At 39.4% G+C, this 25,407-nt stretch overlaps 2 protein-coding genes across 12 annotated transcripts in view; both read left to right on the top strand.

Moving 5' to 3' along the window:
• Window positions 1-14: 14 nt before the first annotated feature.
• WWP1 (WW domain containing E3 ubiquitin protein ligase 1) overlaps window positions 15-25,407 on the top strand; it is a 62,357-nt gene continuing 36,964 nt past the window's right edge. For 2 of the 9 annotated variants that reach the window (XM_083823385.1, XM_083823380.1), the window contains exons 1-3: window positions 55-447; window positions 13,333-13,434; window positions 22,748-22,838. Coding sequence is in view for 4 of the 9 variants with exons in the window: in XM_083823382.1 (XP_083679508.1) it covers window positions 22,769-22,838 (70 nt within the window). In the remaining 5 variants the exon portion in view is untranslated. Of the gene's footprint in view, window positions 448-13,332; window positions 13,435-22,747; window positions 22,839-25,407 lie in introns of all 9 variants that reach the window. The other 7 variants (XM_083823383.1, XM_083823381.1, XM_083823382.1 and 4 more) reach the window with 5 other exon arrangements.
• LOC310893895 (uncharacterized protein) lies at window positions 457-22,739 on the top strand. Of its 3 annotated transcripts, none has more exons than XM_083823394.1 (2): window positions 457-942; window positions 18,037-22,739. In XM_083823394.1, exons 1-2 carry the CDS (start codon window positions 618-620, stop codon window positions 18,063-18,065), a joined length of 354 nt encoding a protein of 117 aa, XP_083679520.1. In that variant the 5' UTR covers window positions 457-617; the 3' UTR covers window positions 18,066-22,739. The 3 variants fall into 3 exon arrangements, with proteins under 3 accessions (XP_083679520.1, XP_083679519.1, XP_083679518.1); XM_083823393.1 differs by having other exon boundaries at window positions 457-1,124; window positions 17,236-22,739; XM_083823392.1 differs by lacking the exon at window positions 18,037-22,739 and adding an exon at window positions 1,218-10,117 and having other exon boundaries at window positions 457-1,124.

Raw genomic sequence — 25,407 nt, 5'->3', positions numbered from 1 at the left:
GCCCCGCTCGGCTCGGCTCTGCTCGTCTCCCCGCCGCGCCGCCCGACTTGGTTCAGCCCGGGGCAGGCGCTCGGCAGAAGCCCTGTCCCCCTCCGGAGAGCCTCGGCTCGGAGCCTCCCTTCTCCTTTCCTCCCTCCGTCCCTCCCAGTGCCGCCGCGCACTGCCGGGCCCCGAGCGGGCCCTGACGCCCGGGCGGCGGCGGCTCCGCCACGGTTCCCGCAGCCCGTGCCCGGGGCGCGCACACGAGGCTGGCTCGGCCGTTGGGGGCGCGCCGCGGCGGCGGGAGGGGGGTTGCTGTGGGCGAGCCGCCGCTGCCGCGGTGAGATGGCATCATCCTGCGCGGCGGCCGAGGGGTGAGGAGGAGGAGGAGGAGGAGGAGGAGGAGGAAGGCGAAGGAGAAGGTGGGGGGAGGAGAAGGAGGCGGCAGCTGCGAGGCTGCGAGCCACGGTAAGGAAACAAAACAGGCTGCGCCGCTTTGCGGGCTGGCCCGGCGGCCTGCCGAGCGAAACGGCCGCGGTTTGGGTTGTTTTATTTTTATTTTATTCCCCCCCCCCCCCCCCCTTCCCATCCGCGGGGGTGGGCGCCGGGCGGCTGCGGGCCGCCCCTGTCACCGCGCGATGGGCGTGGGGGCTAAAATGGCGAAGGGAGCCGGGGCCAGGTCGCCGCCGCCTCGGCCTCCGCGCCCCGGCCCCTCGCCCTCCGCAGGCCGCCGCGTTTGCCGGCTGGCTCCGGAGGGGGCTCCGAGGGCCCCTCGGCCCCCACCTGGCCGGGGGGGGAACGGGGAGCGCCGCCGGTACCGGGGAGGAACCCGGCTTATCGCGGCCCAGGGCTGGGACCCGACCTGTGGGGAGCCGCCCGGCGGCTTATCTGCGGGCTGGGGGCCGAGGGGCAGGGGGTACGTGCGGCTCCGCCGGCCTTGGGGGCGGCCGGGGAAGGGAGAAGGTGAGGAGAGGTTTGTCCTGCACCGTGGGCTGCTGTCACCCTCGTCGGTGTGCTCCCCGAAAGGGGGGTACGGCGGGGAGGGGGGGACCTCGCTGCCTCTCCTCGAGGTGTCTGCAGGGCTGTCTGGGTCCTCCTCATACCTGTTTTACCGAGCACACCGTCTGGGTGCAGCACCTCGAAAGGTCTGTTTGTATTGCCAGTCCCTGTTTATGTGGTGGCAAAATGTTACAACTTGGTGTCAGTGTTTATTTACTTGGATTTTTTTTTCTGTAAAGCCTTATGTTCGGAGCATCGGTTCTCCTCTGAGTTAAACTAGGATGATCTAGCTCTGCTTCCAGGTCTATAAACGTTTAAACTGTGCATCGGAGAGACAAGGACTGCATGCTGCCTAGTTTTAATGGGAGCTCTTCGGTGTTTGGGTGAAATTTCAGTATTTGGATGAAACAAGGAGATTTTCATATTTCAGCCATATTTTCACGTGGAACCTGTGTCGTGTAGAAAACTTTGCATAAAAAGCCCAGGTTGTGTGAGTTGACCATCTAGCAAGTGACAGTAATAAAACTGTCACTTGATGGAGGTGGCCGAGTTATTTATAAACATATGCATGAAAGACAATATTGCCTTCATAGTAATAAGTGTCTCCCCTTAAAACTTGTATTCTGCTTTAATCCCTTTATCATTAGAGGAACGAAATTATTAGTGGTTGGCTGTAATAATTCTTCATTAACCTGGGCTTTTTTCTGTGTGTGTGTGTGTGCTGCCTTACTTGAGTAAGCTGATGGATTTGAACTGAATTATTATTTCTCATGGATATTAATCCTAGTAAAGATCAAAAAATAACAGGAAATATCCGAGTATTTTTCCTCCTTTTGAGAAACATTGTACAGTTGTAAAAGCACAGTTTGTCTGGAAACTTGATAAAGGTGCTTTCCACTGGGACAACTAGAAATACTTTCAGCTGATGGTGCTTGTGAAGCTGTGGGTTTAGAATCCCTTTATCACTTCCTTGCTGTGTATTTTCATCTTTAAGGTGAAGATGTGATTCTGTAAATGCTTCTAGCTTGAGTAACTTATCATTATCAGTAGTCTTTTTCCAATGATACTGTAAAATAAATATGTAACTATACCTGAAAACATGAAAGCAATGTTATGTACCTAAGACAGATTTAATCTGTCAGTATGGAACAACTTGTTACCGAAAGGGTATAAATTATTTTTGTTGGAAAAATAACTTGTTTGTTGCTAAACATCAGTGAACAAAACATTGTGAGTTTGCATGTGTTCTTGTTGAAGGGTTGACAATAAAGTTAAAATAATCACCTGTCTACAAGTGCTTCTTAAATCAGGGGAATACTCCCAGGGTTCAGAGCCGATCGATTTCTTTTCCTGGCTCCGTGGAAGGAAGAGGAACATCTGCTAGTTCTGTTGCTTTTTCTTTCCATATCAAGTTGGGAACTTTGATAAATTGGAAATTCCACCCGCTTTCCTGGTTTCTCCCTGAGAAGAATGTGTGTGGAAGTTCTATTTCCCTCCAACTCTTCTTTGTGTCCAAACCCAGCATCTGTCAGAGGAAGGTGGTGTGCCTTCAGTTTTGCCCTATGCCATTAAAAAAGTAGATTTGAAATCTGAGGCACCATAACAAAAAATTCATGGCCTAGCCATTTCCAATTAATAAATATGGCTTACCATTTGTGCACTTAGGCCAAACACTGTTAGCTTAAAACTAAGCAACAAAAAACCGAAGTCCATCCTAGAATTTAATCGGCTAAAATGAAAATAATGAAGTGGTTTGGAGGGGGAATGGATGGAGGGACAGACAAGTGCAGACATTTGTGTTGGGGGGGGCTTCCTCCAAGCTGTGATTAAGTGATTGTTGGAAGCTACTTTTAATTTAAGGTTTTCTCTTTTTTCTTTGTGGAGACTGGAGAGAAGCAGTAAAGCTGCTTGCAAGTATGTCATATATTTTAAGCTATGTTACCTGCTTCTGCACAGTGTAGTGTTCACCTCAATTAAAAAGTGCCTTTTGAGCTCTTAATCAATTGCGTAAGTCTCTAAGTCAGTAGATAAGCTGCTCCAGTATGCCTTCCAGAATAAAAATGTGTAAACTGGGGGCAGGAGTGGTGGTGGTGCTCTCCACTTTCTCTGTTAGTGTCAGTTAGCCAAATCCTGTCTTTTCTTTGCTGTCATTATGAAATTTGTAAGCTTAGAACTGTGGAGCTTTCTTTGGGTTCCGAGTTAATCCATGGCTAGGGACGTATTCTCTGTTCCTTTGGCCTACGTGCAAGTGCAGAGAGCAGGATTTGCTTACAGCCAGGCCTTTCTTTAACATTTTGTTTTCTTTGCATCAGCAGGCCACTTGCTTTCCTTATAGGTGTTCAGACCTAGGATGTTCTCCTGTAGTGAACTAAAATAGTCACAGGCAGGGACCATTACATGTTTCAGGGATCTCACCTCTACTTTCTTGAAGGAAAATGGTTTAGCTGGAGGGAGAAATTCATTTTCCCCATTGGCGGTAGGAGTTGGTGTGGTCTGGAAAAGGCAATCCGAGGGCTTGTAGTAAAAAACAGGTTGTATGAGCGGTGCACCCTCTTTCTTCCTGTAGAGCAGTGGCATGACATGTTTATTATTGCTTGAAATTTCCAATAGTACCTTTTTGAGGGAGATGTATATATTTTAATTATTTTCTCCAAGTGGGAAGTCCTAATTACTGCCTTTTGGGATATGTTTTTACTGTGTTTGAGGACCTAATAGTTTACCCAGAAGCATGCTTGAGTTTCTTTCTGTTTTGCTCCGTATTGCTTAACCTAATGCTGCTTTACAGAAGAACACAAGGGACTCAGAGAAGCTATGAGCTGTCAGGGTAGTTATAGTATGTCAGAATTGTTTACCTGGGAGTGTGCTATGGTTTTTCCTACTTAACATTTCAGGGAAACCTTTATCCTTGTATTACGTGTAGTTCTTGGTAGCTACTAGACATGTGGAATGTGGTATGGAGAAACTAATGACTGCAGGTTTGCATGACTGTATACTGCGGTGGTTCTCTAGATACAGAGCAAACAAGTTATTTTTCAATCCCTCACCTCTCAGTCAATTTTGAGGATTTGCCATGCAAGGTAAGGTTTGATAATTCAATATTGTCGTGAAAGCACTTTCAAAGTCTTATTTAACGAGAATATGAATTCAGATTTAATTTACAAGTTTCTTGACTTTGAAGAATAAACTGAATTTTGCTTGGAGGGTAGTGTTACTTTATGAGGGCTTTTGACTAAAATAAGTCTTTAATAAAAATTGGAATGAAGCATGTGTTTAACAAAGCAGATTATCTGCTTGAGCTTTTGATTTTTTTTTTTTGTATTTATCATCATTTTTCTTATTGCTGGAATATGTTAGAAATGTTAATGTTCTACTTCAAGTCACTAGGGTCTGAGGGTACTTAATTGTAACCAGTTCAAAACCTGAAGACCTCTTAACATCCATCACATGAGATGTTAACTTGGAGTTATTTAATTACTTCTGTAGTAAAATTCAACCTCTGATGTCTGAAGCAAGGAATTTTTCACTGGCTGAAATCACTTTGGAATAATCCCCCAAACATAAAGATCTGTTCTTGAAAACACAGTAGCACTTTCTCTCCATTTGTCTTGGATATAAATGGCACAGAGTACAAATAAGTGTTTGTAACTGACCTTCTCAAGTGGTTCTAAAGCACAGAATCATTCTGTCTGTGTTTTTTCTACTAGAAATTCAGAGTTAGCTTGTTGATTGTGATGATAGAAGACAACAATAAATAAATAAACAAAGGAAAGTAATTTTTTTGTTTGTTTTAGAAATTCAGGGATCTTCACATTGTAACCTGAAGTGGGCAGGAGAGAGCTCTTGTCTGTGCTTCTGTGAATGCACAGAGGAAAGTGCATAAAGTATGTTCTGCACACATTTCTAGTTACTGGGGTTTCTACATGAGATTTTTACTATCAATATTTAAATGGAGCAGCAGATTAGCAGAAGAATCCTTTTTAAAACAAAACAAAAGACACCATCACAAACAAAACCTTTCCTCTGTTTCTTATGTTCTTGGATCTTGAGAGAATTTTGGATCATATGTACATTTAAATGTAGCCAGTGATATTTCAGTATAAATCAAATCAAAGGAGCTATGGTTTTAGAATAGGGAAAAGTAAACAGGAAAGATTATGTTCCTGGTCTGTGAAATTGCACAATATGCTCAGGCATTAGAACTGAAAAAAGAACACACATACAGTTTTGAAACACAGTGCTCTGCTCGTTCTTGAGAAATTCAGTAAGATGTAATATAGTTTTTGTACGCGTAAACTAAAAGTGCTGAACAAATCAAGATACATACGTTTTAAAATCTGACCTTGTTTTTACTAAGTGGTGAATTGAATTAACTCTTGCATTTTCTAGTATGCATGCTGACATTAGAGTATCTGAGCATAAACATAACAGTCAAAAAACAAAATTAAACGTAAGAGGAAAGCTGAAATGAAGATGAAGAGCAGCAGGGTTGCCACACTTCCCTTTTCTTTTCCCCTCAGGATAGAAGTGTGGAAGCTTTTTTTTTTTTTCATGAATTTCAGTTCCTTTTATGCCTTCTATCTTGCCACCTTTTTTTTCTTTTTTTTTTTTTCCCCCTCTTCACCAATTCCAGCTACCTTCTTACACTGTTATCTTTTCAAAAAAAAAGAGTGCTGTCCTACTTTATCTGGAAAGACTTTTTTTTTTTTAAGTGTGTTTTAACTTTTGGATGTTTTGAGTGGGGAAAAAAATCAATTAACATTGAAAATCTGGTGGAAGACTCATGTAATCTGTGTGTCATTTACAAATAAAAATAATAATAAAAAAATCCTTATCTGCCTGTCTTGTAAGAAGTTTTTGAGAAGGCTGTCTTGTCATGGAATGGTGAATAAAACTGCTTTGTTAAGGGAATGGCTGTGGGGTAGAAAACTAGTTGGAATCTCAGCTTGTAATATGGCAAAAAGACTGCTACTAATGGAGTAATTTGTACTTTTTTCTCAAAAGTGATTTAAATCAAAAAGTCTGTCAAAATCTGTAGGTTGTGAAATTATTTTCTGAGTAATGGAAGTGGGAACTTCAGAGGGACAGAACGGGCTAGCTTAATACGATGGATACATTTTTTTTGCTAACATAGTAGGCCTAATGCACACTGGAAGAAGTAGCTAGAACTGTTCATCAAAATGGGGTGTAAATTGAGTATTTAGTAATAAAAGCCTGACATAATTATAGATTACTCTATGAAAACATCTGATTGGGAATGGACTAAAAAGTAAATGTTGGAATGTATTAGGAAAATAATATAGATTAGCTTGTTATACTAGTTTTTATATTTATTTTGTAAATTGTTTCAGAAACTGTTAAATGTTACTGTTGTATGGCAAGTGGTCCCTGTATCATGCAGGGACCTCCTAGCTTTAGTTCTTTAACAGACTGTTGGTTCTTGGTTGTTTGTATTCCTTTTTTGATGGGGAAAATAACCAATTCAAGTAGAAAACTATTAGCATGATACTGTGTCTGTGCAAACCATCTGGAAAGTACAGCTTATTTTTTAGCTTAAAAAGAAGAGAAGGAAGAGGGCGCCTTCAGCAGAGGCCGGCAGACCTTTGAGTGAGGTTGAGTCTGAGTAAATTCCAGTTTGCGCTTTTAACCTTCTGCCATGTACCTAAACAAGGAGATGCTGGAGCATGCTTAGAAAACCTGAGTAGGGTAGTCTGTCGGGAAGTAATTGTTACAAGGTTCAGTTGGGATTGGCTGATTCATGATTCAAACGAAGGCACAGATAGTCGTATGGACAAGGAGAACATCTGTTGAGAAGTAATAGGTGCTTTAATAGAAAAGATTATAGACTTTACAGTTCAGGACGTAAACTAATCATGTTTCTAAATATGTCCTATGAATGTGTTATTCTAGACTGCCAACTACAGGCTTTGTTTGTTTATTGGTTGGTTCGTTGGTTTGCGTTTTGTTTTCTCAACTACTTGGGACAGCCTGCTTTCAGGGTAGGTTGATGTACTTGTCTATGTTCGGTAAATCTATTATGTTGCTTGCTTCAGTTTCAAAGTTCGAAAGGCCCTAAGAAAATAAGATCAGAGGAAATAAATCTTAATTTGCAAAGAGATACTCCTTTGGCTTGTTTTCCTACATCCTTGAAAATTTTGTTTCAAACGTCCTCTTCTCCCACCCCGAGGGCTGAAGTAAGAACACGTTTCTAGATGTTGATTGACACTACCTCTCGCCCCCAGCTTAAATAGTTGATGTCTCAAAGGTTGATGGAGAAGATGTTTATTTTATTCTCTGTTCTGTTCTTACAACATCATCATGCCACCATTTATACCCATGGTACATTCCAGTCTCAAATGAATGTTTTGTGCATTTTTTGATCTTTTCCACTCTTTGCCCTGTCTTAAATAGTGTGTCATCCAGACAAGGATGACTGACTTCTGTGGATGAAAACTTACAGAACGACAAAGTCTTCTGAATACTCTTCAGACTGGAAGAAGGATATTGTAATCATGACTGACATGAACAATAGAGTGACTGATTAGTGTCTTTTCTAATAAATTTTACCAAAAGGCAACAGAAGCAAGGCCATATCAAATGAAACTAGTAAGCATTATTTTCAAAACAGAGAAAAGGAAGTGGTTCTTCACAAAGCTTGTAGCTTAGGTGTGGAACTTTTTACTGCAGGGTAACGTAGATGTGAAGTTCATGTGGTATTATGGAATACCTTAAGCACATTTTAGTCTGCTGTATGGCAGCTCAAGGCAATATATTGCAGTCTTTGAATCCAAACACCATGTATTTATGATGAGAATTTTTTGCCTGTGTAGTTTTCTGAGTGGTTTGTTAGGCTCGATGACTGTTGTGAGGGACCTTTCTGAGAGGTTGGCTCTGGAATCAGGGCTGTTCTTTGGAGGTAACATCTCAAAGTTCACGTTTTTTGGGGAAATTGCCAGACCAACCAAAGAAATGTGGGTTTGTGGAAAGTGGGAATAGTTAACGTGCAAATTCCGTTACATATAGCCCCTCAGCTCCTCAAAAATTCAGTTGTTATTGTGTACATTTATGGATTGAAAGGATTTGCAGCAAAAAAGTTCTGTTGGCCATGATTAGGTTATGTGAATACGGGGTGCTGGTGATGCTTTTCCCTTTCTTGTCACTCCTCTGCCTCTAATATCTGTCCTCAAAAGTTGCCCTAAAATCAACAGGAATGGGGAAGCAATTTGGAAATTGATTTCCTGCAGTGGTGAGTTGGGTGGCCTTTGCTGTGCAGCGTTTGTTGTCACTTGGTTTCAAAGTTTTCAGGGCAGTGTTGTTCTCCAGAATTAGCTGGTAATGCTTTCAGGTTTATAAAATAGCCGTTTGCTTTGTATTGGAAAGGATACAGACCCTCGTGAGCGTATTTCTGCATTCCTCATGATCGCCATCTGTTAAGTGGAGAGAAGTAAATATTTCAAACACTGTTTTACTACAAAATTTAAGTTGTTTTCTTATAGTCCACTGATTCCTTTGAAGCTTTGAACTAAACTTGATTTCAGATGTATTGATGTGGTTCAGTACTGACGCTTGGGAGTACAAGCTTGTTCCTTCTGGTAGGGCTTATGTAGTACTCATTTTCATCTTCTCAACTTGTAATATTTGTGTGGTGACAAGCGTTCATAAAGTAGTTACATTTTGTTATTGGGTTATCTCTGAATCATACTGGAAAATAATTAGCAGAAATAGGCTACTCTTTGTTTTAAGGAGGGCTTATCACCTGGGCACCTTATTAAGGATCAGGTTGAATTCTCTAACCCTTTACAGACTGAAGGGCGCTTCTGAAAAACAGGGACAATGCTTGGGTGAGTGATCTCACTGGTAGGTAAGACTGGCAGGCTCTGTGCTGGGAACTAGGACAGACATGTTTTAATGTTTAACACTGTTGAGATAGACAGCTGGAAAGAGGCTTGCATAGTACGTTATAAAAAGCAAACACAGGGAGGAAAGAGTGGGAACATTAAGTGAATTCTCCTTCACTGAGCTGTTTTTTGAGGTAGTTGTTGAGAGGTGGGTCACATCAAACCTCTTACTGCCAAAAATTGTGCAAAGACCATTTCTGCTGTTTCAGCCCTTAACACTAAGCAGGTTTTTCTTTGAGTATTGACTTACTGTCTTTCACTGACTTATCGAAACAATGGAGAGACTGGGAAAGACCTATTTTGTAAGACAGTATTAATGCATTTCTTGTAATTGGTATTGCTTTATCATGGGTTCTTCAAAACCCGCCAGAACCGAGGGGGGGGGAGGAGGGGGGGGGGGAGGATGATGAAGGCACAGCAGAAACAGCAAAGCTCTTGGTCATTGTCTTCAGTGCTCCTTTGTGTTCCTTTGGAATTTTTTGGTTAGTTCTGCTGTGCCTGCAGTAGGGACATGCTTACACTAGTAATTGTTCCTGTGACTAATAAGGCTGTGGTGATGCAAGTGGATTTTATAAGCTATCTGGGCACTCGTGGTATGTGCTCAGGCTGCCTGCCTGCTCTGCAGCCCAGATACACTTCTCATGCAGCCCAGATACTTCTCCATTTCCTGTATTGCTGTAATATGTTACATACAGTGTTAAATTTAATATTGAACTGCCTCTGTGTGACTGCGGTCAGGTTTTCTGTTCACCATGTAGATAGACTAAAAATGGTGATATTTTAGGGATGTTTTACTACATGACTTTCATGGCTCTCAGTGCAAGTCTGATACACAATAATTTATAGGAACCATTAGGGTTTTCCATAGCAGAGGGCAACCCAGAGAGACTGAAGACTAATTATAAGTAGTATATGTTACATATGTGGTATTTTGGCAGATGTGGAAGCTATTCAGTTGAATATTGAAATGAGGGGGAAAATACTCATCCCAGGTTTCTGGATATATGGATTGTGACTATTGTTCTATTCAAGATACCTGGAAGTTGTTTACTTGGGTTGTTACTTTGTGGGAGTGGGGTCTATCTAATACACAGAGGAGGCATTTTAGTATTTTTTGTTGTGATTTTTTGGTAGGACCTAGAAACATCATCATGATTATGATTCATAAGCAAGGTGTGCCCTAAATATTTTGTCAAATAAGTAGTTCTGTGATCAGGCAAATTTGCCTCTTTTTTTTTTTTTTTTTTTTTTTAACATCCTCACAGTTCTCTCCTCTTCTTCTGGACCTTTCTTACTCACAGTAAAAAAAAATAATAAAAAAAATCCACCGTACACAGCACCGGCCTAGACTGATTTATAGCTGTGTCTGGCTTTGGGCCAGGCAGCATGGATAGCTTGAGTTCATGCTGTAGTCCTTTGCTCAGCAAGTGCAGGAAATTGTCTTTTTCCTCTACCTAGCTGTTGATTTTCATGAAGCTCCTGGGATCCGAGTGTATCAGAGAACATTACTTTTCAGTTAAGTTAAACTGAATCTGGTGGTGAACAGATTCATTTAGAGGGATGGAGATGAAAGGAAGAGTGGGAAGAGGTGGTTGGACAATATGAATCATACATGCGATGTTTGCTTGGGAAACCAGGCTAAAAAATGTCTTTGCCAGAGAGCTGCTAGTCTAAGTATAAGACAAAACAGAGCAGGCAGACTTGTGCCGTGGATTCATAGCCTGTGATTTGTTTAGACCTCTTGCATAACACTCTCAAAAATAGGTTTTGTAAACCTCTCTAATTGTACTGTATTTTTTCTTAGCCCCTACTATGTGGCTGACAATATGTTACAGTTGATGCATGGTTCGGTATTCCCGTGTCTGAAATGACGGTCAGTCGATGTGCTTGAGAAATGACAGAAAATGAAGTATCTTTATATGTAGCTTGCTCTCCATTCCTGTTGCCACTATGAATGGACAAAGGTTTGTTTGCTCGAAGGGGGGGTGGGGAGGAACTGCGTGTAGGTTGGCCTGAGAAAGATAAATTAACGTACAGAAAAGCTTGCATCAAACCCGGTGTCTGAAGAAGAGTAGCAGTTTGCTTTCCAGTTCAGATCTGTCTAGGTCTGCTGTAAGGCTGGTAACTTGGAACTTACTAACAAAATATTTGCAATTTATTGTGAATGTTGGAGCATCTCAGGAGAAGCTGTTAGTTGCTAAAAACTACGTCCTTGTCTTGGTGATGGGGCCTTACAGTCTCTGAGGAGGAGACTACTGAAGCTGAAATTGTACTACTGTCAAAGCAGGTTCTAAGAAAGCCAACGGTATATACCTGCCCATCAGGACACTCGATGGGCTTGGTGTAAATTAAATATTCGGGATTTATACGTAGTGAATATGCAGTTTATAGGGTGAATGTTAGGTATCAGGAGCACTTTACTGTCTCCAGAAGTTTTCGGTGTTCAGTATTAACATAGAATATATTCTACAATTGCAAATGTTTTGAAACAGTACTTGCAATCGTTCCTTTGTGTCTTCCAGATCCATTTGTTTGTATAGTTAATATTTACAAGTCTTCATTATTTATTTATATTATTATATTATTATTTATTATATTATATTATTATTTATAATATATTATATTATTATTTATTTATTATTTAGCCTGCCGTATTTATTACATTTACTTCTTAGGTAGTAAAGGCTTGCTTTTTTTGTTTATATTTTTCTCTCTCACACACATGCACTAAACTGAGCAATACCCAAGAAATTAGAGAAACTATCAATAAGTAGAAGTAAGTAGTAAAGGCATCTACAGGAGTCTTATCTTTGGAAGTATCTGTAAGTATTGTGACTAGCATTTGAAAGCTGCAAGGTTTTCATTTTAATAAATGGTATCATAGCATCCTTTTTTAAGGTGTAGGCCTGTGTGTTAGTCCGTCAATACTTGGTTGACTGAAGTTTAGGACCAGTAGTAGGTGCCACAGAAAATAGTTTGTTGCTCAGCAAGTGATGGTCACCATATTACAAGCCAGTCCTATGATTTAGATGATTCAAAGACAAAAATATCCATAGGACTGAAAGTTGAAGGTGAAAACAACAAAAAATAATGGTCTTAAAAATAGTGATTGAACTTAAGCGGATAAAAAAGAAATTTGATTGGGAATTGACAGTTTGTGTTAGGGCAACAGGAGAATACCAAAAGACAAGGAACTTGGCATATTCTGTGAAAAAATGCAACATTTCAGTGTCATATAAACAGATCTATTGAGTTAAATTGAAAGAATGTAAACTCTTCAAAGTAAAGCAGTCAGATTAGAAAACAAAGGTTAGAGCTGTTTGTGTAATTTGGACCTTGCCTTCCTCCTGTATGCTTAGTAGGAGTTAATTAAAGTTAATAAAGTTAATTAGTTATACCTGAAAAGGAGAATTATAAACCAATGCATGCTTATATTAAATTCAGGCATCCGATTGAAAGGAATCAAAACTAACCATCAAGTATTTTGACTAAATATGTAAGATATTCATGGATATAGCTTCTTGCTGTAAGCTTCTGTTCATAGGAGTGGATTGTTTGTCCCTCACATATACAGATAAATAATATAAGCTACATAATAAAAGCTAATACTGGCTTACATACTGTTGTCCGTGCCCCTAGACCGTCACACCTAAAACAAAGTACCTGCTTGGCTTCACAGTACGTTCTTAGTTACTTTATATTTGGTTAGAAAGGAGAATGGAATTGCTAACCTTTTAATTAGCCTGTAATAGTAGATCTTAATATGGTGGAGAACATCTTAAATGGAAGAGGACAGATCAGGTTTTTAGGAAGTAAAGAACAACAAATGAGTTTTGTTACAAACATCAAGCAGAAGCTTTAATGGTTCTCAGATGGCCCTATTAGTGTTTATAGGAGATATCCCTCGATGATGAGTGTAGTCTTTCCATTGCTTCTTACAGTCGCAAACATGCTTGTGGAGCTCAGGGAAATAAAGCTTTGACTTGAAAGTTTTGTATTTGCCTAGGTGCAAGTATTGTTGTAATTTTAGTTGTTGATTACCAAAGCTATCTATTTAGGGAGTGTCAGTTCTTAGAATTCCTTTGTTAGTGTTGGCTGTAGGCAAGATGAGAGTTGTACAAATACTCATTTGCTGGCTGTCCTGCTCAGTTTAATAAAGGTCAACACATTTTTTTGGGTACACAGATTCTTCTCCAGATCTGAAACAAACATGTCAAACTGGAAGGTTGGATGTTAAAGAGCAGTAGTTCCGAATTTAGTTAGGTATGCACTGTAGAGATATCTGAGAGGGAAAATGGCATCCCTGGAGCAGGAGTTATGGTGTTTATGGGGAAAAGTGGTGTATATGGTGGGGGAAAAATGACAGGTGTTTTTTCGTGTTTCACAACCTAAGAGGCTATTAAGGGGAAGGAGAATCTATAAAGTGCCATAAAACTAACTGTCGAATGTGTGATTCCAGATATCCAGAGGAGCAGGCCCCACATGGGCAGAACTTTGTCACGAGGTTGTTTCAGAAAGTGTCTTGTGGGCTGCCTTGGGCATGAGGACTGGGAAACCAGAGGTAATGATTAGTCTGCAAGATATTCTACTGTGCAATCATTGATTAGTTGGCCAAAGTGCAAGAATTCAGTGCACTGAATAAGGCATTAGAGTGCCATGTTTAGGATCCAGTGGATGACCGTTCTTTTAAGATATTTGCTGTGTTTGTAGGTACACTTGAACGTTTCTACATTTATTGCTCAGGGATGCACTTGATATGTTGGGTATAGGGAGAACCATGGGAATTTTTAAGAGGGAGGGGTCTGGGAATACTAGTTTCAAGGTTGGATCTTTCTTAATGTTTTAAGGAGAAAGTCCTGCTTTGGTCTCTTTGTGTATAATCAGTTCTGAGATAGAATTTTTCCAATGTCAAAAGGAGATATCCTTTTTTTTTTTTTATTTTAATGATAGAGAAGTACTGCTTCTCTGAAAAGAACGCAGCTACACTGGCAGTTTTTTTTTTTTTAAATCAGTTAATTATAAAAACTTTCAATTAGCTATAACAAAATTAGAAAAATATTGTGCTTTTAGTAGAGACGTTTTGTATTCTACAATTACCTTAAAGGAGGCTATAATGAGGTGGGGATCGGTCTCTTTTTCCCCAAGCACCAAATGATAAGATGAGGAAATGGCCTTAAGTTGTGCCGTGAAAGGTTTAGGTTGGATGTTAGGAAAAAATGCTTCACTGAAAGGGTTGTGAAGCATTGGAACAGGCTGTCCAGGGAAGTGGTTGACTAACCGTACCTTTTCTGCTTACAGGGGAAAAAACTTAAGTAGCTGTGCTTCGGAGTTTAAAAAAATCATTTGAAAATATATTTTTTTTGTCTGTATTTCCATTTGAATTTGGAGGATATGCTCTCATACAGGAAAAATTATACTTATGACACTGGTGATTTTACCTAACCATCTGTATTCTTATTTATACTTAAAGTAAATTGAATTAAAGGTGCTAGTAACGTTTAGGCTTTTTGCATATCTACTTCCTTTGTCCTTGCCTAGTTCATTTATACAGCTAGATTTCAAGTTTTCTTATGTCGATTTTGGGGGATTCATGAAGCCTTTTGATTTGACAGTACTTATTCCTGGTGTAGTCTTTATTCGTGCTTATTTGTCATTCCTCTATCCATCCAGTTCTGTATTGTTTCTGGAACAGAAGCATCAGATTAGCAAGAGCATAAATCAGTGTTTATTAACTCATGATCACTAAGCAAAATACATTGTGATTGCATATAACTTGTTTTAAATGGCAATTACATTTATTTTCTATTCAATCTTCTCTCTTGTACTGGCTGAAACTGCAGTCAGCTGAGTGACTTCTTAAGTTCTTTGCCACAGTTTTATATAAATATCTGATCTAAATGTCTGAAATTAAAACTGGAAAAGTTGCTGTAGTCCAAATTGGCATACGAAGAAAACTTCGGCTTTATGGATGGTTTCTGAGTTCCTGGCTATGTCAGTGTGTGTGTTTTTTTTATTTTTAAGTGGACTGATGTCATAAGAATGTGTGTGTGTGCATGTGCTCATGTGACTGGCTTCATGACCCATTTTATTACATTTTTGTCAGTATGGCCAGACAGCTTATACTAGGGTAGGGTGTGTTTCAGAGAAACACCCCAACATCCCCGAAGTTTTCATTAATGGGACGTCAGAATGTATATTAGAACAATTGCAAAAAATTGTAACGTCATCTTCCTCACTCAGAGCTTCTTCGATAAATATTTCCTTGGTACTTCCCTGATATATTAATTTATAAATATGTCTTCGCTGCTCCAGTGATACTTTTTATCTCTGTTTTAGAAGAAATACCATTGTTTGTTTTAGTATAGCAGAATAGAAAGTGTCAGCCAGGTGCAATCATTACCAAATGGGCAGTGTCATTAAAAACATAAGTGCTAAAGTTCCATGAGTCCATTATCTGCTAGAGACTAAAAATAGATTAATGCAATATCCACTGGAGTAGTTGTCATCTTTTTTTTTTTTTTTTTTTTTTCTGATGCTTTAATAGCATTTTGGGATTTAGAGAGAGTGTTTCCCAGAATTGCAAATCTAAAATACTGTTATTAATTAGACTGTCTTCCATGAAACTGTTGATTCACATGAAGCAGGAAGCAAGCCTTCAATTAAAAAAATTAAAGGATATATCATACATTCCATGGTTTTGGTAGAGTCTTACTTTGTCTTAGTTGATCTGTTATTACACAAATTTGTATATAAAACTAAATTAACATTAATTTTAATGTATCTGCTACAGGGGTTTATAGATTGTATTTTTTGAGTTAACGTAGTGGTTATGTATGATGAGGATGGTTCAGAAAGAAGTTTTGTGACAACTGTGAACTTTATGTGGCTCTCAAGACTCTGTTAATTCATTTTTAGGACTCAGGAATTATGAGGGGGGCTTTGTGTGTCAGTGAAGCAGCTCTGAAAGTAAAGCTTCATATCTCTTACAGCGATGAAACTTAGCCCAGGCATTTGAATAAAGAGATGTAGCAAGCTTATATTCAGGGATGTGTTATGGCTGTAGCCCTTGTTAGAATTAATCCAGTGATGTTCAGCAGGATTATAAGTGCATGGATAGTGACCCTTTACATTGCTGTATTTAATCCTCTTTTTAAGATTATACAGAGATAACATCAAAGATTTTAAGCCTTAATCAATATGTTTCGTAGCCAAACTGGGCATTTATTTTGAGTAGCAAAAAAAAGAACAAGAACAAAACAAAGGGAGTGTGGGGGGTGGATTTGGGGGCTGCATACCACAGAGTGGTAAATGGTGCCTGTAGGACATAGGGCTCCTTGTGCACTAGTAGTCAGGGTTTGTGCTACTGGCAATATATATATTTATATATTACTTTTTTTTTTAAAGCATCTTTCTGTGCTTCCTCAGTAGCTGTTTTTCTTTCTCATGTAGACTTTCTTGAAAATAAGATCAAGAAAGTACTGGTGTTTTGCTTTTGACATCTCTGGTTGTGAAAACTCAGTCCTCCAGATGAGTATCATCACTTCAATGACTTGCTGTAACTGCCGTCCCCTCCCCTCCTTCATCAAGATCAGACAACTTGTTTAGTTTAAGTTTTGGTTATTCTCTGCCATGCAGATGTAGGGTTTTCTGGCTTACAAATATGGGATCCTCCCATTCCTTGAAACTTTGATTTATTTTTTTCAGTATTTCTTTGAATAATTTCTAGTTGCATGACTTTTTTTTTTTTTAAATCAGTTTATGATTTTTTATTTATTCTAATGAGATAAAAGAGTGATGGTGTAATCCCATCCTACAGCAAATCTGTCAGTCCCTCTGCTATGTGACTTCTTTACTGTCCCTGCTTAGTTTCACACAGCCTGTGTTTATGCTTACTCTGTCTGGTGCAGCACTGCCTGTGCTCTCAGAAGCCTGAGGTTTTTTGTAAGCAGTATTTTAGTTCAGTAGCCGTTACATTTGTTTCCTATGTGTTCCCATGTATTTCTAGATTATTATCAAATTTACTTTCAGTCTTAATTCTTGTTAGACTACTCTGTCTTTATGCTCCCAGTAATGCTGCTCTTTGTGTCCTGTCCTTTTCTAGTATACAGCAATCTGCCACCAGCACCTTACACAATGTCACTAATACTATTTTTGTCACTACTGGAAACACTTAGATGATAAATTGTGTTTCATCTATTTATTATTTTTATTTCTGTGGCTGCATCATAGTAGTAATTTGCCTGTTAGAGGAAATTTCCTGAGGGGATAAGCTTTGCTTTGTACTTCTCTTCTTTGACTGTGCAGCAGCATTTGTCCTCTATCCAGAATAGCCTTCAGAGAGTAATAGGTGTTTCTATTTCAGCTCTCTAGATAAGATCCTTCATCTTGTACAACATAACTTGGCTGGCTTTTCTTCCTGAAGGCTTTGTTTACCTGGAAGAAAGACCTGTCCAACTGTGAGTGTTACTCAATGTGCATCAGGCAATTAAGTTTGTTTTTTGTTTCTTTGTTGTTTTGGACCTTGAATGAAAATCACAAACATGATGTGAGCAAGCTCTCTCTTCCAGGAGAACCAACCCAGATCAGGGCTGATTTGACAATAACCTGTTAGCCCTGTTCAAAAATGTAGTAGCTGATTTGGATGGTTACTGGTTGAAATAACTGATAACTGTCTGAAGCATTAAGTCATTTTTGATATAGTCCTAAAAAAGAAGTTACTAGAAAAACAATTGATAAATTTTCTTAATTTGACTTAGAAAACTTAATGATTTTTCCCCCTATCAATACTGTATCAGTTCTTAATTCCTAATTAAGCAAGGATGGAGAGGTCTGCAGCTTTGGAATCGTTAAACCATGAAGTGACCAGAAGTACTTGATTCAACTAGTTTGCTCAAAAGCCATTTTGAATACAAAATATGATATAAGATTTTCTTCATGTACTGTTGATACAAAAAGTGATATCTGTTTAAAAAATGCTTTTTTTGGCAGCTGCATATATTTTATTTTTCTCAATAGTATTTGACATGCATGCTAATGCAGTATTTTATTTACAGCGTTCTAAAAATTAGAACTGTAATCATCGCTGTGCATGTGTACCTAGGTGTACCATATTGTTAAGAATTTAATATAGGCCTTTATTATAAAAGGATGTTGATTTTTACAGGGGCAGCAGAAGCAAAACATCGGGGCTGATGGTAGGGACGTAGGTATGTACTTGTTGCAGAAACGTGCAGTCCCGCAGCCAAAGCCAAGCCTAACTCTGTTTCATCTCCTTGATAAGTTGGTAGCTTCCTGGCATTGTAATACTTTTTTTCCCTGGCCGTTGTCATCATTTTTTCCCCTGATGGGGAATGGTACAAAGTTAAGTGTAGTGAATTTTCACTTCAGTGTTATCAGGACATTGGTAAACATGTACGCCAAATTCAGTTCATAGCTTAGGAGCAGGCAGGGCCAGAAATTCAGGTTAGGGCCGGCTGTATGTCTTGTAGATAAATCAGCACCTGAAACCTGAAGCCTGAGTAGGTTAGGCAATGAACTGTCTGCCCTGTCTTCCTGGGGACTTTGACACAGTTTTTGTTTTTATTTATTTATTTATCTTGATTTGTGCACACTAAGAGTACGGTTAAAAGGAAACAAAACCAAAATAAAACAATACAAAGCAAAACCTCAAGCATTTTAGGCCTATGCAAGTTGAATCACAGAACTACAAAACTGTTTGGGTTGGAAGGGACCTTCAAGGTCATCCAGTTCCAACCCCCTGCCATGGGCAGGGATACCTCCCACCAGACCAGATTGCTCAAATCCCTATCCAACCTGGCCTTGAACACCTCCAGGGATGGGGCAGGAGGACAATGGGGGGGGGGAGGGGAACACTATAAAAGTGATTGTAATTTGTCAGTTACAAAAATATGCCTAAACTGATTTTTTTTCAGGTATGATTAGAACTAGTGTGCAGATCGTGGTTTCTTGTGAAGAGTTTGACTTCAGTTGCTGCAGAATTGTTTGCGTGTATTGCTTGGTTAATGCCTTCCATATCAGTGGTCTTTAAAGGGAGGCTTCCAAGATGATCCATTTAGGTGTGGGAAGAAAATCCTAGGACTTGCATTTTATCTGAAATAATAGGAATACAATGCCAGGGAGATAGCAAGAATCATAGGTCCCATTGACTAGGGTGAAAGGCCGGAGCGTAGAAGGTGTACCTTTGGTAGAAGAGGATCAGGTCAAAGAATACTTAAGCAAGCTGGACATTGATAAATCCGTGGGCCTTGATGTGATCCACCCACAAATGCTGAGGGAGCAAGCAGATGTGATTGTGAGGCCTCTCTGTGTAATCTTTGCTCAGTTGTGGCAACTGGGATAATGCCCAAAGACTGTTGGAAAGCAAATGTCGCTCCTATGTTCAGGAAAGGCAAGGAGGATGCAGGGAACTACAGGCCGGTCAGCCTCACCTCGATTCCTGGGAAGGTGGTGGAACAGCTAATGCTGGAAACTATTTCCAGGCACAGGAAGGAGAAGAAAATCATCAGGAGTAGTCAGCATGGATTCACCACAGGCTAGTCATATTTGACCAGTGTGATAACTTCTTGTGATGAAACAGCTGGCCAGGTACAGGTTAGGGGAGGGCAGTGGATGATGTCTTTCCAGACTTCATTAAGGCCTTTGACGCTGTCCCCCATAAGATCCTCACAGGCAAGCTGCTGAAGTATGGGCTGAATGAGCAGACAGTGAGGTCTACCAGGTCTAGTCCTGTTTCATGTCATCATTAATGGTCTGAACGATGGGGAAGATTGCACACTCAGTAAATCCAAGGATGACAGACATCCAAGAGTCATGTTGCTATCCAGAGTGGGACATCGACAGGCTGGAGAAATGGCGTGATGGAAACCTCATACAGTTCAACAAGGAAAAATCCTGCACCTGGGGAGGAACAACCCCAGGCACCAGTACATGCTGGGGCCACCCAGCTGGAAAGCAGCTTGACAGAAAAGGACCGGGGCGTCCTGGTGGACACCAAGTTGAACATGAGGCAGCAATATGCACTTCCTGCTAAGAAAGCTAAAGCTATTATGGGCTGCATCAAGCTAGGTGTTCTACTCAGTGTTGGTGAGGCCACACCTGGAGTACTGGGTCCAGTTCTGGGCCCCCAGTGCGCAAGAGACATGGACATAGAGGAGTCCAGTGAAGGACCATGAAGAGAATGAAGGTCAACTCCTGCAGGAGTGATGAAGGCTGCCCAGAAGGACTGGAGTCTCCCTCCTTGGAGACTCTCAAAAGCCAACTAGACATGGTCCTGGGCAACTGGCTGTGGTTGTCCCTTCTTGAGTAGGAGTGTGACCAGATGCCCTCCAGAGGTCCCTTCCAACCTCACCCATTCTGTGATTCTGAGGGGAGGTGGAATTTTAAACTTCAGTAATACTTAACGTGGTCTTGCATCACATATGGTGTCGAGAGGGGACAAGGGGGTATTGTGCAGTGTGGGGTGTGTGGGGGGTGGGTGTTCCATAGTGGCACCTTTCATGGATTGAAAATAATACTAATAATGCAAGCATGAGTGAACAAGAGCATGGTAGAGCTGATGCTTCTCCCACCCCAGGTATGAACTCTTTGTCAGTCGTATTATGAGGTAAAAAACAGTGACAGTTTAATCAAATCTGGCAAGAAGTGGGCCAAAAAAAAAACCCACTAAATTTTCAGGAAGACTATTTGAAATACAGATAGGTGTTCATCATCTTTAAGCGTCTGAGACATGAAGTCATACCTCTCCATTTTTTTTCTGCATTGTTTAAAGTCATGTGGTTCGCAATCCAGTACTCTACAAGATTCCACTACATCTAATGATAAATCTTCAGGGAAACCCCTTCTGAGATTCCTCACTTAATAGCAAAAGGAAAAAAAAAAGCCACATATACTGGGGAAACACTTGTTCTTCCTGATGTGGTAAAAATGTCTGACATAGTATATGGAACACAATATGGCAACTAAAATGCATTTCTTTGTTAGCAATTACTGTTAGAAAACACATAGAAAATAGTACTGAAGATCTGAAGAAAGAAGTACTAGAACAAATTACACTGTGTGAGATTTGGTATACAGTTGGATGTAAATATAGATGTTTCTAACATCCCTCAGTTTATGGTATTTGCTAGATTCTGTTTTGATAAGGAAATACACAAGGAACTAAGCCACTAAAGGAAAGATGTACCAGAGAAGAGATACTTGTACCAGTAAATGACTTATAAAAACATTTTTTATGGAAAACTGTAACCACTGATGGAGTGCCTGGTTTGACTGAAGTTTAAAAACAAAACAAAAAAACAACAAATGGGGTTGGGGAATTACCAGGTAAGGTTAGAGATAGCACCAGATGTGAAATTGACTCACTGCATCATTACAGGCTATTACAGAAAGGAAGTTGGAGCCAGAAGTGCACAAAGTGCTGCAGGATGTTATTGATGTGGTTAATGATATGGAAGCAAGACCTTTAAGTAGCAGTATCTTTACAATACTTTGCTGATTATCTCATGGCAACGTGCTCAGAAGAGTTGTCAAACAACGATGAATTATGTATTTTTCTTTCACAAAACAAGTGTTATGTATTTGCTGACTTTCTGTTACGACAAGTGGCTGTCAGTAGTACACTACCCAGCAGATATTTTACAAACAACAACACCAACAAAAAGACAATGTGTCCCTTCCACCCATTAAAAGAGATGCTTTGATGTTGGGAAAGTAACCGCTTTTTGAAAGAAATCTGTGCCATGGAGCATTTTGAAAGTGAATGTTTGGAAATGTTTCCATCTTTATATTGCTTTTGTTGCCAGAAAAGATGTATTTATTTAGATGTGCCACCTGTATCACATCTGTGTCACCCCTCATATTTGTACATTTAAACTTGGAAACAGTTTCCTAACCTGATGAATAGGTTCAGTGGGTTATGAACCCATTTGTTAAAAATACAAAAATGCAACACCTTTCATTGATTTGCAAAAACAACTGCTCGTCATTGGAGAAGACGGAAACTTACCAGCCACATATGACAGAAAATGCATGTATAGTTAGTGGGTGGGAGTGAAAAATGACTTACCATGATATAGTAAGTGCAGCCAATAATGTACTTCCACTTGGATCTCTGTGTTTCTCTGAGTTACCTTTTCCAGCTATGACAGATATTAAAACCAAGCATTGAAATAAACCAAATGTATAGCCTACTTTATTTCTAGCTTTGTTTCAGGTGTAGTAATTTGAGGGGAAGGGATTGATGCTGCGTGCATGCGCTTCAGGTGTTGGGATGCGATGCCCCAGTATGTTAGTTGCTGAATGGTAAGATGGAGTGGTCCCTGCAAAGTACTTGCTGCCTTGATGGAGAAGGAAAGAGATTGGTGTGTGGACAGCAGTGGTTGAGAAAACTGGTTGCAAGACCTAGAACAGAATTTAAATGTTCTTTGTCTAAATCACTTGTGCTACTGCTACGGCAGCTTGATTTTCAAGCATGTAAGCATTTCAGACGTTCACTTGAAGTTGTGGGTGCTTAGCTCATCTGAAATCAGACCATGGACATACTTTGTAGAGATAGATAGGAACATTGATGTCACAGCTGATTTTTTTTTTTTTTTGTCTTAAGCAAGAAACTGTGTAAACGTATTCTAAACTGTGTAAACATACGCATTACCGAAGTGCCTCGGCATGCTCAAAGGTGTAAGGTGTGACAAATTTGCAGAGTAAATTTTTTTTAACTGGTGTTATGAAATACTGAATTGTCATACAGAAGTAACATCTGGTAACTTGCTGATTAGTTGAATACTTTATTTTATAGGTGTAGCTAACATGCAGAGAAAAGTAGTTTGAAATAAACATCTGTGTGCTTTTTCTTTTAGGCTAAAGCCTGAGCCTCTGACATGGCCACAGCCTCACCAAGATCTGATACAAGTAACAACCATAATGGCAGGTTACAGATGCAAGTAACAGGCAAGTAATGATATTTGTCATGGTGGTTTTTACAGTGAAACATACATATTCTGAAAAAATAAATACATTTGAAAACAGTGTGAAAAATATATCAGTGTAGTCAATATTTTAATTAACTTGAAGGTTATGATTAAGAGTATGTCTATAACACGCATAGATGAATTGCACCTAGGTAGAAATGGTGGAAGGAGTTCGGCAACATTTATATGATCTTTTCAAATGAGAAAAAAATAACTTGCAATACAACAGTAGGGACAAATGTAAGGAACTGTACTTGAGAACAAGTAGCTAATAGCACAAAATCTGTAGAGGGGAACATACAGTACTGGAATCTTACAAAAAAGACGGACAGTTGTAATGAACTGCAGTGAAAATGGGTGCAATGTTGCATCTTGTGACTGTTTACTTTTTTCCTATTTATGTGCTTGTTCTCACAGTTTGAGATAGATTTTAGTCATCCCAGCATCTACTGGAAAGGAAACAGTAGTCTGGAAACAACTCTGGAAATTTCTGATTGTGTTGGGGATGCTTTTTTCTTTTTTTCTTTTTTTTTTTTTTTTCAGTTGATGCTGGACAGGCCACATAGGTGAATGTATTTTGCTATTCATGGGTAAGAACTGGTCAGGAATGTGATAACTGGCATCAGTCTTAGCTGTTCTTTCTATGGGATGGCAAAGCAGAAAAAATACCTATTGTAGTCCAAAGATAAGCAGGATGAATCGAGGCTAACAAGTTTGACAACTGCTGTATCGCTGTCATAATTACCTAAATGTAAAAATGTTATCAGTAAGTAGTTAGATACTGCTCATAAATATATACACACATACATTTATATGTATATATATGTATGCATATGTATATATGTTATTTTGCCATTGATACATAACCTGAACTTTTCAAGGGTTCCTGAGAAATCTGGGAACCCTGAAGTAAGAAAGAATGCACGACCAAGAATATATCAAGTCTATCTTGACTAAAACTTGAAAAACATCAGGAGGATACCATGTCTTAAAAAATACCATATCTGAAGAAAGATGTAGCACGCTGGGTGGTAGAAAGAGGACCAAGGTTATCTGAGGAAAAAAATACATTGTTGTCCCCAGAATGGATATTTAATGAAATGAGAGGAACCTTCTGTGGGAAAATTGATTAACCTTGTGTAAGGATCAAGTAACTTGATAAGATGACAAATTGTCAGAATCAAGTATAAGTAATAGCATAGATGGGGCCACCTGGATCGAGTGTATAAATAACTGTAACAAACTGAGTTACATAAATGACCTGTAACTTCAGAACTGGGTATGCAGAAATGATCATTCTGATACCCTGTACTGTACTGCTAATTATATAAGTAGTTCTGTATTTTCCTGGCACTGGAGCTTCTCTGACTTCGAGATCTGGTTCAAGGATTGAAGTGGACAGAAATCCATACAATTTTTAAGATTAGTTTTCTGAAAGTTTGGTTCTCTAACCAGCCTTCATTGCAAGATCAGAGGAGTACCAGTGGCAGTACAAAAAAAGGGGTGGGAGGCAGAGGAGTGTCGACTGCGGGTTTTGTTCAGATTAGTTTTGCTGTTGCAGAATCTAGATTTATATTTCAAGAACTGTAATTGAAAAGCACTTACATAAAGGAAGCAAGTAGCTTATACTCATTTTGTAGGCAGGGAAATTCATATGGAGTGGTTTTGGTTTAGATAGTTACAAGCTTGTTGCCAACAAATTGTACCATCATTATTTTTTCAAATGGTTTTGGTGAGTTATCCTGTTTTGTCAGTTCTTTTTGAAGTCTTTCTGCTAATATTTTTTATTTATTCATATTTTTTTAAGAAGTCCTTACCAAAAAATGGTACTATTCTCTGTTCTTGTCAGGGGACTGAAAACTTAATGACTTAAAGCATAATCAAAGAAAAGGGGGAAAACTAAAAGGAAGCTTGTATATCTTGACAGAATAGCTTTATTTTAAGAACTGTTGCAGTTGCTTTTAAAAAGCAAAATATGGAGGAAAAAACTAACGTGGAAGAAGTAGGGGTTTTTGAAGCTGAAAAAGGTATCAATTTCAGATGAAAAAATATGGCCCATGTGTGGAATCATGTTTCTAATCTTTTACATTTAATCTTTCATTGGTATCAATGCTGCAGCTCCATTTTATGACACATGAATTAGACTGGAATTTTCAGATGTAAAGGAGTTAAGTGTACACCTTTTAATTGAAATTAATAAAAATTTGTGGTTAATGCCTTTAGGGTCTTGGACAGTTGCATCCCACTGACTTTTAATTAGCTAATGCATACTTTCCAGAATACTGTAATCCAGAAATATATTACAAACCTTTTTTGTCTTCCTTTCAGACAGTTTAGTTAACTCCTACTTATTTTTGGAATAGCAAGTACCAGGCAGAAAAGTAACAGGGAAGGATTAGTTCCAAGTGGCTGAAAGTATTCAGCTTCGCTTTAGGTTGAAAGTGAAGGGAAGGAGGATCACATTGAAGTATAGGAGGAATAAGAAAAAGCATAGCCAGCAGGTATTTACAGCTGTGAGTCCACTGATGTCTTCTGAAGAATGTGCCTGA

The sequence above is a fragment of the Anser anser genome (assembly GCF_964211835.1).
Source record: "Anser anser genome assembly, chromosome: 2".
In the NCBI taxonomy this organism is placed as follows: Eukaryota; Metazoa; Chordata; class Aves; order Anseriformes; family Anatidae; genus Anser; species Anser anser.
Note: the sequence above shows the minus strand (reverse complement) of the source record. Positions and strands in the feature narration are given on the sequence as shown.